Raw genomic sequence first — 15,393 nt, forward strand, 5'->3', positions numbered from 1 at the left:
TGCACCCCCGGACTCACACGTGTTACCTCATCATCACTAATTAGCTTCTTGGAAGAAGCCACACTGTCTGCAAGACTTCCAATGTTCTGTGATTTTTAGGCAACACTTTTAATTTAATATGATATTTCTTTTCTTTTCTTTATCTCTGGAACCCCAATGTAGAATGTTAAATCCTCACTGTAATTTAATTCAGAGTATACAAATCCAACACATAGGCTTCTCTACCAATAATAATTCTGACAATACACTGGAGACCCATAAACAAGGGTGCATTTGGTTCCTATACTAGCCATCAATCATTTAGTTAGGGACTCCGTACCATAGGTTGATAGCCACCAATTTAGTCTACTGTAAAGACTAAAAGAGACTAGGTTGAGGTTAGTTTTATAGGAGGAGACTTGTGAAGCATAATCTTCCTTTATGTCTGAATGAAAACATTAGTTCAGGAGTGATGGAGATTATTTTTAATACTTGATATTTCCTGTGGGGCTACTCTGATGGTGCCACAAGGGGGCACCATCAGATTCAGAAAAAAAACTCGAGCTCAAAACAAAAACATCATGCATTGCAGGGATTAAAGTATAGACGATAGCTCAGTGTACACAAAAAGTCATATTTTATGAGTCATCTTCATTATGTTGTCTTCTCTTTTCATTCTTTTTTTCTGTTGAGGAAAAAAACAAAAGCAATAGATTAGAAAGCATGCCTTGTTTAACTGCACGAGGATATTCACTTTTATTAATATCATGTGACTTAGGTTGGTTTGAATCACTTTCCCTTGTGTAGGAAATACAATAGGTCTGTCCAGTTAAATCTGCAATTCATTAGTCATTTTAATGAATTTAAAACTTTATTTTGCCCAAGCCTTATGGTAGAACAATATAACAACTACCATCCATGGCTGTAGTTGGTCTCCCTGCTCTTCTATTGAAAATGTAGATCCTGTGGCCAGGCAGGTAGGACCACTATCGGTTGACATGAAGAGGGTATTGCATGATGGATAATGTGCAATTTATCCTCTGCCCAAACAGGCTTTCCATTGTTGATCAACAGTGGAAATGTCAACGCTTGTGTAGCCACCCAGGTTCCAGGGGGTTCCCGTCCCCAGCAAAAATGAGGAACAGTTTAACGACACTATTATTTCACCGATGACAGAATGTATGAGATATGAAGAATGACTATTCAGATCAGAGGTTTCGCTCTCTCCACTGTTATCTACCCACCCACATAGACAGTTGTAGAATTCTGTACTAGTCTTAAGAACAAAAATGGGGGGCCTTGGCAGTATACCAGTGGTGGAAAAAGTACTCAAACGTTTTACTTAAGTAAAAGTACCAATACTGCAATATAGAAATACTCTGTTACAAGTAAAAGTCCAGAATTCAAAATTTACTTGAGTACAAGTATTCACATCAAAATGTACTTTAAGTACCAAAAGTAAAAGTACAAAAATGTTTGTAAAAGTACAGAATTGTTTGAAAATAGCAGATCTACAAGCTCACAACGTGTCGCATCACGACGCGTTGTGAGCTTGTAGCTCGGCTATTTTCAAATATAGGTATAAAATAGGGCTAAAGTGGTTAATGTATGTTTCATAATTTCATAATTTATATCTGCAAAGTAACTAGTAACTAAAGTTTTCAAATAATTGTAGTGGAGTAAAAGTACAATATTTGCCTCTGAGATGTAGTGATGTAGAAGTAAAAGTATTGGAAATGGGAAATACTCAGGTAAAGTACAAATACCTCAAAATTATACTTAAGCAAATACCTAAAAATTATACTTAAGTACAGTACTTAAGTAAATGTACTTAGTTACTTTCCACCACTGCAGTATACCAACAAATGTGGGGGTCGTTGACATGAAAATGTTTGAGAAACACCATGTTAGAAGAACCAATCAATGGCACAAGTGCAGTAATTACCATCTACCAGGATGATTTTAATGAGTTGCAATGGATTAATCTCACAATCAAAAGAACTTTTTTTTTTTTGTAACAGATTAGAACAACCATATACCTGTCACACGTTGCTGCCAGCCTTGTTGTCTCTGCTCTTGGCTCTCATCTTGTTGACCTGGGACTCGGCGATGTCTGCCCTCTCCTCTGCCTCCTCCAGGTCATGCTGCACCTTCCTCAACTTAGCCAAGTGGTTATTTACTTGTTCCTCCTGTTGATCATAAGAAAGTCAAATAAATAGACAGATTCAATATATAACTGTGTGTGTATTTATTTTTTATTATGAACATCTACAAGCTCACACCGTGTCGAGATGCGACTTGTAGATTGTTTATTTTCGCTGCACGACACTACTGTACCACAAAGTATAAAATAGACTTTTTGAAGTGGTTAACCCATTAAGACCTGAGGCCGATTCTACAAAATGTCTTCTAAATCCTAACACTATTCTGAAAAAAAATTATGTTTTTATGTCAGTGGTGCTCAAACTTTTTCATGTCAAGGACCCCCAAAATGATATGTATTTGGCCGCCGACCCCCATCTCAAAATATGTTGTTCCAGGGACCCCCAGATGCAAAGATTTGAGATAAAATGTTCGCTTTAAAACAATATATTTTTTAAAGATTTGCACATATTTTCACGATTTTTCAAAAATAGCAGATATACAAGCTTGTAGCGCGGCACTCGGTGCCACGCTACAAGCTTGTATATCTGCTATTTTTGAATAGCCAAAGTGTAAAATAATGCTTTTTTTAGCCCAAATCGAAAAGTGACACAGATGCGTTTGTGTTGTTTGTTTCTGTATACACTATCCACATAACAAACAAACAATGTGATCAAGCAGTGGCAGTGATGATAATGCTCCTACAGCTCCCTCCGCCTGGTGTTTATTGGCCTTCACTTTCAGCTGCAGCTTGTCCACCAGATCCTGAAGTCTGAGGACGTTCTTCTTGTCCTCCTCTGCCTGCAACAAAATGAAAGGGAAAGTGTGGGCAGTGCTGTTTCACTGAAAATACAGCATGTCCAGGAAGATAATGAGGACTGACACCTAAAATCAGCGTTCCACTCGAAAAGTCGATACTTTGTTGATTTCCATTGTTTTGCTTGGATTGATCAGGCTTGTATGACCGCTTAAATGCAGTAAAGTTCATGACCCCAGTCCCCGTGAAATCCACTCGTAAATGAGTCATAATCAGACTTTTCCGAGGCACCAATTAAGCTTTCGTCATGCAACAGTTTTTACCTGGTACGTTATCTCTTTGACTCTCCTCTCATACTTTCTGACTCCCTTTATGGCTTCAGCTCCTCTTTTTTGCTCAGCATCCAGCTCTCCCTCCAATTCACGCACCTATAGTGGCAAGGAAGGCATCCATAAAGCACTGTCTGACTTTCATCGGCATGAACGCCACTCTTTCATTCCTGAACAGTGTTCATTATTGACAGCAAATTTCTATTTAGGTTTAGTCGTAGTCTTATGCATAAAATTCCGTTTAGTTTTAGTCATATTTTAGTCATCTGAAATGTTTTACTTTTAGTCGAGTTTTAGTCAACGCAAATGTATTTTGGCGGGCCTTGATGGCGTCGTAGTGCCTGATTTATACTTAGCTGTGTGCCAAAAATAGCCGATCTACAAGCATGTGAGCTTGTAGATCGGCTAAACCCACAAGCAAACCAGCGTAAAATGACATGTCTTAGTTCTACTGGGTCTCTTCTCCACTAGTCCCTCCCTAACATTTTTTGTTTTTAGTTTTTATTTGTTGATATATTATATATCAACATATTAGTCATAGTTTTAGTCATCATAGCTTAGTTTTTTATTTAGTTTTCGTCAGTGAAAAAAGGCAGTCGGAGAAATGAACACAGCATAAAGCTCTGTCTGATGTTCATGGCATGAACGTCGCTCTTTCATCGCTGAACAATGAACTGAGTTACCCTGCTCTCCAGTTTCTGGAGCTGCTTCTTGCCGCCCTTCAAGGCCAGGTTCTCAGCCTCGTCCAGACGGTGCTGCAGGTCCTTAACTGACGCCTCCAGGTTCTTCTTCATCCTCTCCAGGTGACCACTGGTGTCCTGCTCTTTCTTCAGCTCTTCGGCCATCATGGCCGCCTGCATTCCCCACCAGTACAGTAGTTAGTTACACCAGTGAAATACCCCAAAATTGATTATGTATTTGGCCGCGAAACCCCATCTGAAAAAGTTTTGCTCACAGGGACCCCCAGAAGAGAAGATTTATGTAAAAAGTTTGACCAAAGGTACCACCAGTGGTGTAAAGTAACTAAGTACATGTACTCAAGTACTGTACTTAAAGGGATACTTCACTTTCACATAAAATAAACATTTAAAAAATATATAAAAAATAAATGAAAAAAGTAATGGAAAAATCACGGCCCCCTCACGCATTAGAGTGTCCTACTAATGTGTGAGGGGGCCTTTATTTTGCCATAACTTCTTTCATTTTTTTTAAATATATTTTTTTAATGTTTATTTTATGTGAAAGTGAAGTATCCCTTTAAGTACAATTTTGAGGTACTTTTACTTTACTGGAGTATTTCGAATTTTCAATACTTTTACTACTACTCCACTACATCTCAGAGGCAAATATTGTACTTTTACTCCACTACAATTATTTGAAAACTTTAGGTACTAGATACTTTGCAGATATAAATTATTGCATTATAAAACATATATTAACCAACTTTAGCCCTATTTTATACTTAGGCTATTTGAAAATAGCCGATCTACAAGCTCACAACGCTTGTAGATCTGCTATTTTCAAACATTTTAGTACTTTTACTTTTGGTACTTTAAGTACATTTTGATACCAATACTTTTGTACTTTTACTCAAGTAAATTTTGAATTCCGTACTTTAACTTGTAACAGAGTACTTCTACATTGTAGTATTGATACTTTTACTTAAGTAAAACATTTGAGTACTTATTCCACCACTGGGTACCACTTTGATAACCATTGAGTTACACAGCATGACAAAAGGGGATAGGGCAGGTGAGAGCTTGTGAGGACTTATTCATCACTGTGTAACTGAATTCCCCTGCATGCTGCACATAAATATCTGTTGGCAAGGGGAGAGGATTTGTAAGCTGAAAATACATAATAAACCCTATACTTCATTGACCAGGGTCCCCCAGGGGTCTGTACTTTCCCCCCCTCTAGACTAGACCAAATCTCTTTGCTGAAAATAGCTTATCTATAAGATCTACAAGTTGTGAGCTTGTAGATCTGCTATTTTTGCATAATGTTTGTTGATTTTCGCTGAATGCTTGCCTATTATGGACATGCCCAGAATAGGAATGCTAGGGTTCTTGTGATTATACATACATATGGCTCCTGCTGAATTAAACATGGGGGTTGGATGCTAGTACAGTATAATAGAAAATAATGCAATAGCGTAATAGTGTGTGTGTGTGCCCATCTAAACACATTGAGTGCCATCCCTCCCCCCCCTGTTCTTGTACATATTTTTTCTTGTACATATTTTTTTTCCCCTCTTTTTTTTGTTTTTTTGTTTATTTTGTAATGATATTTGAACTGTGGTGCCACTATATATGCCTATGAATTGAATACCAAGGCCCTCATTGGAAACAAGTCCGCAAGGACTTTTATGAACGGACCTGTTAGACAAAGTATTTTAAATGTAACTGTGCTGTTTTACATTTTTGCCTAATAAAATATTCAATCAATCAAACTAACATCAGTAATAGCTTTCTTGGCTTTCTCCTCAGCATTCCTCGCCTCCTGCACAGCATCCTCGACCTCGGACTGGATATGAGTGACATCGGCTTCCAGCTTCTTCTTGGTATTCATCAGGTTGGTATTCTGTAAGACAGTTACATATTCTACATTACCCAAGAGAACCAACGGTTTTGTTGCATGAAAACTTGTCACCTTTCAGCAAAGTTCTCCGCTTTGAATCAGAAATAGCTCACCTACGTGATTTGTATACATCCAATGAAACGGGGGGGGGGGGGGGTGGAGGGGCAGTGTACTGAAAGCAAAAGAGTGACGCATGCCTACTCAAAGTGAAACAGTGAGGCCTGCCTACTCAATGTGAAAGAGTGATGTGTGCCTACTCAAAGTGTGACGTGTGCGTCTAAAGGGTCCCGGGGTATGTCATCTCTAGAGTCACTATAGGGTAGAAAGCTACATGTGTCATTTTGACATAATAGACTTTCTTCCTGCATCTACTCAAAGTGAAAGAGTGATGCGTGCCAACTCAAATTGAATTGACTGTCAACAAAAGCGGAACCTATCTTTGACTTTCAGATTTAGTAGAAAATGACACTTTGGTGGATGCAGAGAGACAGGAGATACCCCTGTCTCTCATCATTATTAAAGGGTAAAACATATTATGCAACTTCAACATATTTGCTTGAATGAGTGCAGATAACGTGTTATGAGCGTTTAGCATAATTGTATACATGCGCACCTTATTTTATCTTAATTGTATGATCTAAATCAATGCCATAGGTCAATCCATGGACGGATTAAAGTGAAAATGGGCACTGTGCAAAAAAATCACCCCCCCCCCCCCCCCAGGCTGTTTTGCTTGTCAAACGGCTTCGGATTACAACTGGGAGGCTATCAAAATAATAGTGTATTTTATTTTACACAATTGGAAACGTGTAATGTCATAAGACAACACAGGTTTTACTTTGAAATCTGCCTAGTGGAAGTAGATGAAATGGACATCCAGGGCCCCTGTGCACGTGCACAATGTGCACAAGCCATAATCCGTCCCTGGGTCAATCAAAAAGAATGGATAGATCAATCCAATAATGAAAATGTTCATTAGTTAGGCCCACATGAAATCGAATCTAACTTCACCTGAGAGTGCAGTAATCCCACTCTCTCGCCGGCGTCGGTCAGTTCCTGTTCGGCCGCTTTGCGACCCCTCTCAGACTGTTCCAGAGCGGCCCTCAGCTCCTCCACCTCCGCCTGCGTCAGGGTGCTCCTGCGCTCCAGCATGTCCGCCTGCTCTTTGAGCTCCTCCTGGCTACGCAGCGCCTCGTCTAAATGCAGCTGTGCGTCCTAAAGAGCAGGCCCCCAAGCACCAAAGATGTTATTAACTGCACCTAAGTTACGTGACACATAGGTTTGCTTCGACACAGATCGGCCAATCATGCGGGAAATCAATTTGACCTTTCACCTTCAGCTGCGTCTGGACATTTCTCAGATGCTTCTGGGCCTCGGCGGCCTGGCGGTTGGCGTGGCCCAGCTGAACCTCCACCTCGTTGATGTCGGCCTCCATCTTGCGCTTGACCCGGACGGCGTCGTTTCTGCCCCGGACCTCGGCGTCCAGGGTGTTCTGCAGGGCCTCGACAGTCCGCTGGCCGCTGCGTTTCAGCTGCTCCAGCTCCTCCTCCTTCTCCGCCAGCTTTCTCTCCGCCTCACCTTTGACCTGGGCGAGCTCCAGCTGCACGCGCAGGGTCTTGGACTCCTCGTGCTCCAGAGAGGCCTTGAGATTGAGAATAAACGCACGAAAATACAGGTGTTCCAAATCGCACAGTCGGTCAATATATACTGCGACTATGTACAGTAGTCCAGTGGTTCTCAACCATTGGTCCGGGGACCACCAGTGGTCCTTGAGGGGGTTCCAGGGGGTCCCCAGCTAAATGATAGATATTTAGGAAACAAATGGACCCTTATCATAAGGGTCTTATGTGCCTGTAACTCAGGGAGTGTACAAATGGAACCAAATGGACCCTAACGGGTCCATTTGGTTCCATTTGTACACTCTCTGAGTTGAATTAACATTGATTTTACAATTTAAATTAGGGTCCCAGAGATAGAAATGCCATTATATGGGGGTCCGTAGCCTAATGCATGTCAAACTGGGCATCCTTGAAATTGAAATGGTTGAGAATCACTGCTAGAACCATAAAAACTTCTCTTATGGGGGTCCCTGGTATCTTTTCAAATGGGGGTCCGCAGGCTAATAAATGTCAATTTGGGGGTCCTTGACATGAAGAGGGTTGAAAACCACTGCAGTAGTCTACTGCAATTTACACAGAATGCACCATAAAATAAATGTACGAACAATGTACTCTTCATTAACGCAAACGTCCCATGATGCAACGCGCCATTGGTTGGCGGTAAAGGTTGGTGGGAGGTTAGACAGTATTGAGGGATATTTAGTGTGTTCCAAACACATTTGGTGTCGTTCCTTACATTATCTGCTGTAGGTTATTATAGTACATAGATTTGGAACATAGCCATGGTGACAGTGGTCACTGGTCAGGAGTCTTGTGTAAACCAAGGTACACAACTGTAAGAGATTTCCTTCAAAACGATACACACATGCAGAGTCTACAGATTGAATACCTCAGCTTCCTCGAGAGCACTCTGAATCTCTGCTTTCTCACTCTCGACCGTCTTCTTGGCCTTTTCCACCTCATGGATGCTCCTCCCAATTTCACCAATCTGATCACTGAGGTCAGTGATCTCCTCTGTACATGAAATGAGAAATCGTGACATGATGGATGATGCATTAAAAAAAAGATTCTCATAAGGAAATGGGAATATCATTCGGATATTTTATATCCTACCCTGCAATGTCTTGTTCTCTCGCTTGAGTGTTTCTAGGTGGTCCAGAGATTCCTCAAACGAGTTCTTGATTTTGAAGAGCTCAGTGCTCAGAGAACGAGACTCTTTCTGTGAACCCTCCAGCTCAGCCTGGCTCTCCTCATATTTTAGTCTCCATTCGGATAGAATCTACAACAAATATCAGACAATGTGCAGATCGATTTTCTCCCCACGATGAAAATACAAAAAAAAAGAGAGCCTCAAACCAGCATTTCATTAAATATTTTCTTTCTACTTTCTAATTCTATATCCAACACATCTGAAAAGTTTCTATGTAGGCTACTGTAGTTGGGTACCTTGTCAAAGTTCCTCTGCCTCTTGTCCAGGTTAGCAGCACAGGCGTTAGATTTCTCTACATCAAGCATCAGGTCCTCCACTTCTCCCTGAAGTCTCTGTTTACTCTTCTCCAGGGAGGCACACTTAGCGTTCACGCCCTCGATCATCTCCTCTGCATCTTGAAGTCGTTGCACCAGCTTCTTTCTATGAACGACATGAACAGAACAAAATGTTGGAAAAACACGAATGAATATTGTATACGTTCGGTGCAACGTCTTATGAAGCATTTGTGACTCTTAATCATGTGGTCCTCAAGCGTTTTCATGTCAAGGACCCCCAAATGTATAGGTATTTGCCCATTTGAAAATATTTTGTGCCTGGGAGCCCCATAAGAGAAGATTTCTCTAGATTTGTCAACACGTTTTCAAAAATAGCAGATCTACAAGCACACACAATGTGTTGTGGTGCGACACATTGTGAATATAAATCGGTTATTATAGAATAGCTGAAAAATTATATGTATTTATGTTGCCAAATAATTTATGTTCGCTTTAAAATTGTCTGATTACTTTCCCATTTTATTGTATTTTTCTTGTTAAATGAAGTGAGATGAACTTTATAAACCCCACAGGGTTTTCAAAATCTCACCTGCACAACCCACTATTACGCTGTTGTTACAAATGTGTTGTTTTTAAATGTGGAAATAGAAAAACAGGAAAAAAATGAATTACTTGGCCTCCTCAAGCTCCTCTCCGCGCTGGATGGCATCAGTCTCATATTTGGTTCTCCACTGGGCCACCTCTGCGTTGGCCTTGGACATTCCTCTCTGGAGCTCCGCCTTGGCCTCCTGCTCCTCCTCAAACTGCTCCCTCAGGAGATCACAGTCATGGCGAGCTGATTGCAGAGCATGGGCAAGGGAGGTCTTAGCCTGTTTGGGAGACATTTACAGTCATTTGGATCATTGATCATAGTCACGCAAAGACGGCCATTTGCCTCTTACTCCATACTCGGCTGAGTAGGAAGGAAGACAAAAAGGGCCACCATTTATGGTCAATTCACAGTGTTGTGTATTTCATGAGATGAACATCTGTGTACCTTGACTTCCTCTTCTACAAGTCTCTTCAGGTCTTCAGCCTGCTGTGCTAAACCTTGCTTACTTCTCGTTAGCTGAGACACGAGAGATTCTTTCTCTTCCAGCTGCCGAGAAAGCTCACCTGAATGAAACAAAACGATAACAAATTTTGAGAAATTATATTCGTATCACTAAACAGGTTTATCCGAATTTTGTACAATATATATATTTTTTTTTTGTTGCCGTTGTTAATTGATTACCATTTTCAGTTTGTAGTTTAGCTTTCTGGACAGTGATGTCAGTGAAGTGGCGAATGCTTTCATCGCTTTTAGCCTTCAGCTCACTTAACTGGTCCTCCGTGCTTCTGCACATCTTCTCAAGGTTGGCCTGACAACCAAGCATTGATTTGGAAACTTAAGTTCACATTCACATAAGATCGAAAACCACTTGGCCATTAATTTGAACCAAATGGTAAAACTTCTATTAAACGAGAAACCATTTTGCATAATTGTCACAATCGCAATAATCTTTTCCATGTTGACAATTTTCATTTCATACATTTTCAAATAGCAGATCTACACGCTTACAACGTTGTCAGCTATTTCAAATATAGTATAAAAGTATAAAATGATTAAACACCTTTGCTTTGGACACAGTCTCCATGTTGCTGAGCAGGTCATCTATCTCCATCTTGCATTCAGTCTTCTCCTTGTCCAGTCTCTGTTTGACTCGCTGCAGGTTGTCAATCTGCTCTCCCAGCTCAGCCACGCTGTCGGCGTGTTTCTTCCTCAGAGCTGCAGCGGTAGCAGGGTTATTAAAGTTGGTAGCTTTTTTCTACCCACATTAGCCGTTATACCAATTAATTCCTCCCAACATAAGTCTTTCCTACTACTATCCCACTGACTCACCTGCCAGTGAGGCGTCCCCACCAGGAGGATATAGAGCCTTCGTTCTACTCCTCCTGCCCAACACTCCCTGCTAATGTAAGCCTAATATTTTGGGTGGATATGAAATCTTATCTTGTAAAATGTTTAGCTGTGCCAGTTTTAAGCCTAAATTGTCTGAATTTTTTTCTGAGCTTTTAAACAAATAAAAACGAATCTAAAACAAATAAAAACTAAACTTAAAAACTAAGCATTTTTTTTAAACTAAAATAACTAGCAAACCCACATTAAAAACGTACTCAAACTAAACTGAAATTGAAAAGAAAGATTTAAAACTGCCAAAACGCCAAAACTAATAACAACCTTGCGCGGTGGCCTCGTGGTGGAGCGTGGACTCTTCCAGGTCTCGTCTCATCTTGTGAAACTCGGCCTCTCGCTTCTTGCTCATCTCGATCTGAGCGGCGGTGGCTCCTCCGGCCTCCTCCAGCCTCTCGCCGATCTCCTCCAGCTCCCTGGAGAGATCACACCTCTGCTTCTCCACCTTGGCCCTGGCGGCACGCTCCGACTCCATCTCCTCCTCCAGTTCTTCAATGCGAGCCTGCAAACGGTACCCCCCCCGAGTGCCACCCCCCCCCCCCCCCATTCAGTGCTTTAGATCAGTGGTTCTCAACCTGTGGGTCAAGACCCCCACAGGGCCCCCAGGGGGTCCCCAGATGACAGAGAAAGTGACAATTGTAGGACTTTTTAAGACCTTTTAATACTCTTTCTTTGGGCGGTGAAACCGCCCCTATAAGTGAGGTTTGGAAATTTGTACAATTATCCTGCACCGTGATTGGCCAATCACAGTCTATTCAGGACTGTGATTGGCCAGTGTCACATGACACATGTGCATAGCCCTAAATAAGAAACCATAACTTTAAAAAAAACATATAATTGTTTTTTTTTAAGTTATGGTTTCGTCCATCATAAAGAGTGTTTCAATAAATGTATTTATCTTTTGTACATGATTGGTTGACTCCATTCAGTATTGTGATTAGCTAGCAAGACACTTCACACAGGGTGTGATTTTTTTAATACAAGATGTGATTTGCTTTCTATACCTGAAGCTCTTTCAGTTTCTTCTGAAGCTGAATGCCAAGCGCTTGCTCGTCCTCGATTTTCCCAAGAAGATGACACATTTCAATGTCCTTCCTTTAAGATGAGCATGTAGGCACATTTGACAGTAAATCAGCATTTGATTTGTAAAACAAAACATGAAAAGATGATTGTAAAACAACAGGTGGGGGGGGGGCATTTTCTTACCCACAAGCGCTATATAATTTATATACGACAAATAGCGCAAATAGCGAAAATATCCTATCTACAAGCTCACAATGTATTGCAATGCGCTGTGAGCTTGTGGATATGCTATTATTGACAAATCTTGACACGTTTTTATAACGTTTGACTAAATGTAATTGGTTCAATGTGGTTAACATTTTTTATTTTATTTTAATTAAACTGTTAAATTGCTATATTATATCAAACATTCAGTGAAACGTAAATATCAAGCAAATCGAACCCTGTAATGAAATAACAGTGTGTTAAGAACCATTTCATTTGGTGTAAAGGTAAAGTGTGTGCTCTCACTTCCTAATCTTCTCATCACTTTGCTGCTTGTCATTTTCCAGGTCCATGATGGATTCCTGCGCCTGTTTCACATCTCCTTCCAGCTTCTTCCTGGCTCTCTCCAACTCCATGCTGTGCTTCTTCTCTTGTTCAAGGGAGCCCTCTAGCTGTAAAATCACAGTATTGAAGCTCATTCATTGCTTTGTGGAAATGAGCACACTCTCCATGGATTGAATTAGCACCTCGTTTAAGAATTATGCTGCATTCTGTAACCTCTAAATGAATCTAGATTTCTACTATCGACTGCCCTTTTGTTTTATTTTATTTATTTATCTTATTTCATCAATTCCTTTCCTTGTTGATCTTACATTGATTTTTAAAACGGGTTATCTTTGTAAATAAGTATTTTGTGTGTAGTGTACCTGTTTGTAATGGAATAACTAATGAAACTTGGTCATATAGAATTATGTATTATTTTCTATCACAAAAGGTCCATGGATCATATCATATAACGAACACTACAAACTATGCGCTGTTTGTTTGGTATAAAAGGATAGAGTATAGAGGATACAGAACATTTGTTTGTTTCATGTCAATGTCTGGGTAACTTTTGTGACCATGTTTCTGCTCTTATGCCTCAGTGTAATGTCAAATGTACAGTAAAACATGTCAAATATCATTTTGTGTCTTAACACAACCTATAGTGACAGATATAGTGTAAATTTGATATTAACAATAGCAAAACTGTCCATCTTTAAAATGTGGATGAGATACAAAGATGACCACCAAAGGTTTTATAAAGCAGACAGGGTCTTTCTTTCATTCAGCGTTGAAGTTAAGAATCAAAATGGATCTTTTAGGTGGATGAGTCTAGAGTTAATATAATGAAACCTGGGATTGCCCTGTAAGAGATGTCATCTTGCCAGCCGGCTGTTAGTAGGGGGTACTAAGTGAAAAATCGTTACGCGGCGGATAAAAGCATGAAATTTGATACAGATGTCCCTTGGGTCATCCTAAAACATCCTAGAAGGGGTGCCCAAAAAAATCTTAAACAGGAAGTGAGTTATGGACAAAATCCAAAATGGCCACCTAAACTGTTGACCGTTGACTCAAAAGACACCAAAATAATCTCCAAAAAGCATAAAATGTGGCACACATGTCCCTTGGGTCATCCTATGACATCCTAGAAGGGGTGCCCAAAAAATTCTGAAACAGGAAGTGAGTTATTGACCAAATTGAAAATGGCCGCCTAGTGTTGTCGATTGACTCAAAAGACAACTAAAGAATCTCCAAAAAGTATAAAATGTGTCACACATGTCCCTTGGGTCATCCTAAGACATCCTAGAAGGGGTGTCCAAAAAAGTCTTCAACAGGAAGTGAGTTATTGACTAAATTGAAAATGTCCGCCTACAGTGCTGGCGATTGACTCAAAAAGCCTATAGAATCTCCAAAAAGCATACAATTTGGCACATATGTCCCTTGGGTCATCCTAACACATCTTAACTGTTGTGTGACATACAGGTAGCAGGGACAACATCTTAACTGTTGTGTGACATGCAGGTAGCAGGGACAACATCTTAACTGTTGTGTGACTTACAGGTAACAGGGACAACATCTTAACTGTTGTGTGACATGCAGGTAGCAGGGACAACATGTTAACTGTTGTGTGACATGCAGGTAACAGGGACAACATCTTAACTGTTGTGTGACATACAGGTAACAGGGACAGACAACATCTTAACTGTTGTGTGACATGCAGGTAACAGGGACAACATCTTAACTGTTGTGTGACATGCAGGTAACAGGGACAACATCTTAACTGTTGTGTGACATACAGGTAACAGGGACAACATCTTAACTGTTGTGTGACATGCAGGTAGCAGGGACAACATGTTAACTGTTGTGTGACATGAAGGTAGCAGGGACAACATCTTAACTGTTGTGTGACATACAGGTAACAGGGACAACATCTTAACTGTTGTGTGACATGCAGGTAACAGGGACAACATCTTAACTGTTGTGTGACATGCAGGTAGCAGGGACAACATGTTAACTGTTGTGTGACATGCAGGTAACAGGGACAACATATTAACTGTTGTGTGACATACAGGTAACAGGGACAACATCTTAACTGTTGTGTGACATGCAGGTAACAGGGACAACATCTTAACTGTTGTGTGACATGCAGGTAACAGGGACAACATCTTAACTGTTGTGTGACATACAGGTAACAGGGACAACATCTTAACTGTTGTGTGACATGCAGGTAGCAGGGACAACATCTTAACTGTTGTGTGACATGCAGGTAGCAGGGACAACATGTTAACTGTTGTGTGACATGAAGGTAGCAGGGACAACATGTTAACTGTGTGACATGCAGGTAGCAGGGACAACATGTTAAAGGGATATTTCACTTTCAAAAAAACTTTGGGTCATTTTATCGTCTACTCAGGCTTTTGTGAGCCCCCCAGACCGTTTTTAAGGGGGGGGGGGTGCTGGTGTGTGTGTCTTTGATCTTCTGCTTTCCCGCACAAGGTTGCAACTTTGTTTAATTTCAAGCACGAGAACCTGTCTGCTCCCACACTCCAAGCACGAGAACCTGTCTGCTCCCACACTCTCCTACATTTTTGGGGCATTAAAACGCTATGGAGTTGTGCCCCAATAGAGGGCTTGATCTCTGGTCATATGAAGATTTGTACAATATATTATGTATTGGTAATCATTCATAGGGTCTTTTAAAAGTTTTAGAAAACAATTAAGTATATTTGGCATTGACAATATATCACTTAGAAAAGGATTAATGTGGAAGGTCATCTTATTCAGAGTGGTTTTTAAGACAATTTTGGGCATTTAGAGTTGTTTAAAAAATATTTAAGACATTTTTCATGGGTTATTTTTGCCAAATCCTTTAATATCAGTCTATTTACTATAAATGTAAAAGTTATATTTAGCACAATCAGCCAAAATGTCAGAATTATATCAACTTTTAGGAATCAT

The 15,393-nt window shown here is 40.4% G+C and overlaps 1 protein-coding gene across 1 annotated transcript in view; it reads right to left on the bottom strand.

Moving 5' to 3' along the window:
• Positions 1-560: 560 nt before the first annotated feature.
• LOC308104650 (myosin heavy chain, fast skeletal muscle-like) overlaps positions 561-15,393 on the bottom strand; it is a gene marked incomplete at its 5' end in the record, with an annotated part of 28,489 nt that continues 13,656 nt past the window's right edge. The window contains 18 exons of the mRNA XM_080455112.1: positions 561-664; positions 2,019-2,168; positions 2,827-2,922; positions 3,202-3,306; positions 3,891-4,061; positions 5,665-5,790; positions 6,799-7,002; positions 7,121-7,429; positions 8,296-8,420; positions 8,520-8,685; positions 8,853-9,036; positions 9,564-9,760; positions 9,928-10,046; positions 10,165-10,291; positions 10,544-10,698; positions 11,152-11,386; positions 11,889-11,979; positions 12,418-12,563. Coding sequence (XP_080311238.1) covers positions 2,022-2,168; positions 2,827-2,922; positions 3,202-3,306; positions 3,891-4,061; positions 5,665-5,790; positions 6,799-7,002; positions 7,121-7,429; positions 8,296-8,420; positions 8,520-8,685; positions 8,853-9,036; positions 9,564-9,760; positions 9,928-10,046; positions 10,165-10,291; positions 10,544-10,698; positions 11,152-11,386; positions 11,889-11,979; positions 12,418-12,563 — 2,703 coding nt within the window. The 3' untranslated portion in view covers positions 561-664; positions 2,019-2,021. The remainder of the gene's footprint in view (positions 665-2,018; positions 2,169-2,826; positions 2,923-3,201; positions 3,307-3,890; positions 4,062-5,664; positions 5,791-6,798; positions 7,003-7,120; positions 7,430-8,295; positions 8,421-8,519; positions 8,686-8,852; positions 9,037-9,563; positions 9,761-9,927; positions 10,047-10,164; positions 10,292-10,543; positions 10,699-11,151; positions 11,387-11,888; positions 11,980-12,417; positions 12,564-15,393) is intronic.

This window comes from Gymnoscopelus braueri, assembly GCF_963280865.1.
Source record: "Gymnoscopelus braueri genome assembly, chromosome: 17".
Classification (NCBI taxonomy): domain Eukaryota; kingdom Metazoa; phylum Chordata; class Actinopteri; order Myctophiformes; family Myctophidae; genus Gymnoscopelus; species Gymnoscopelus braueri.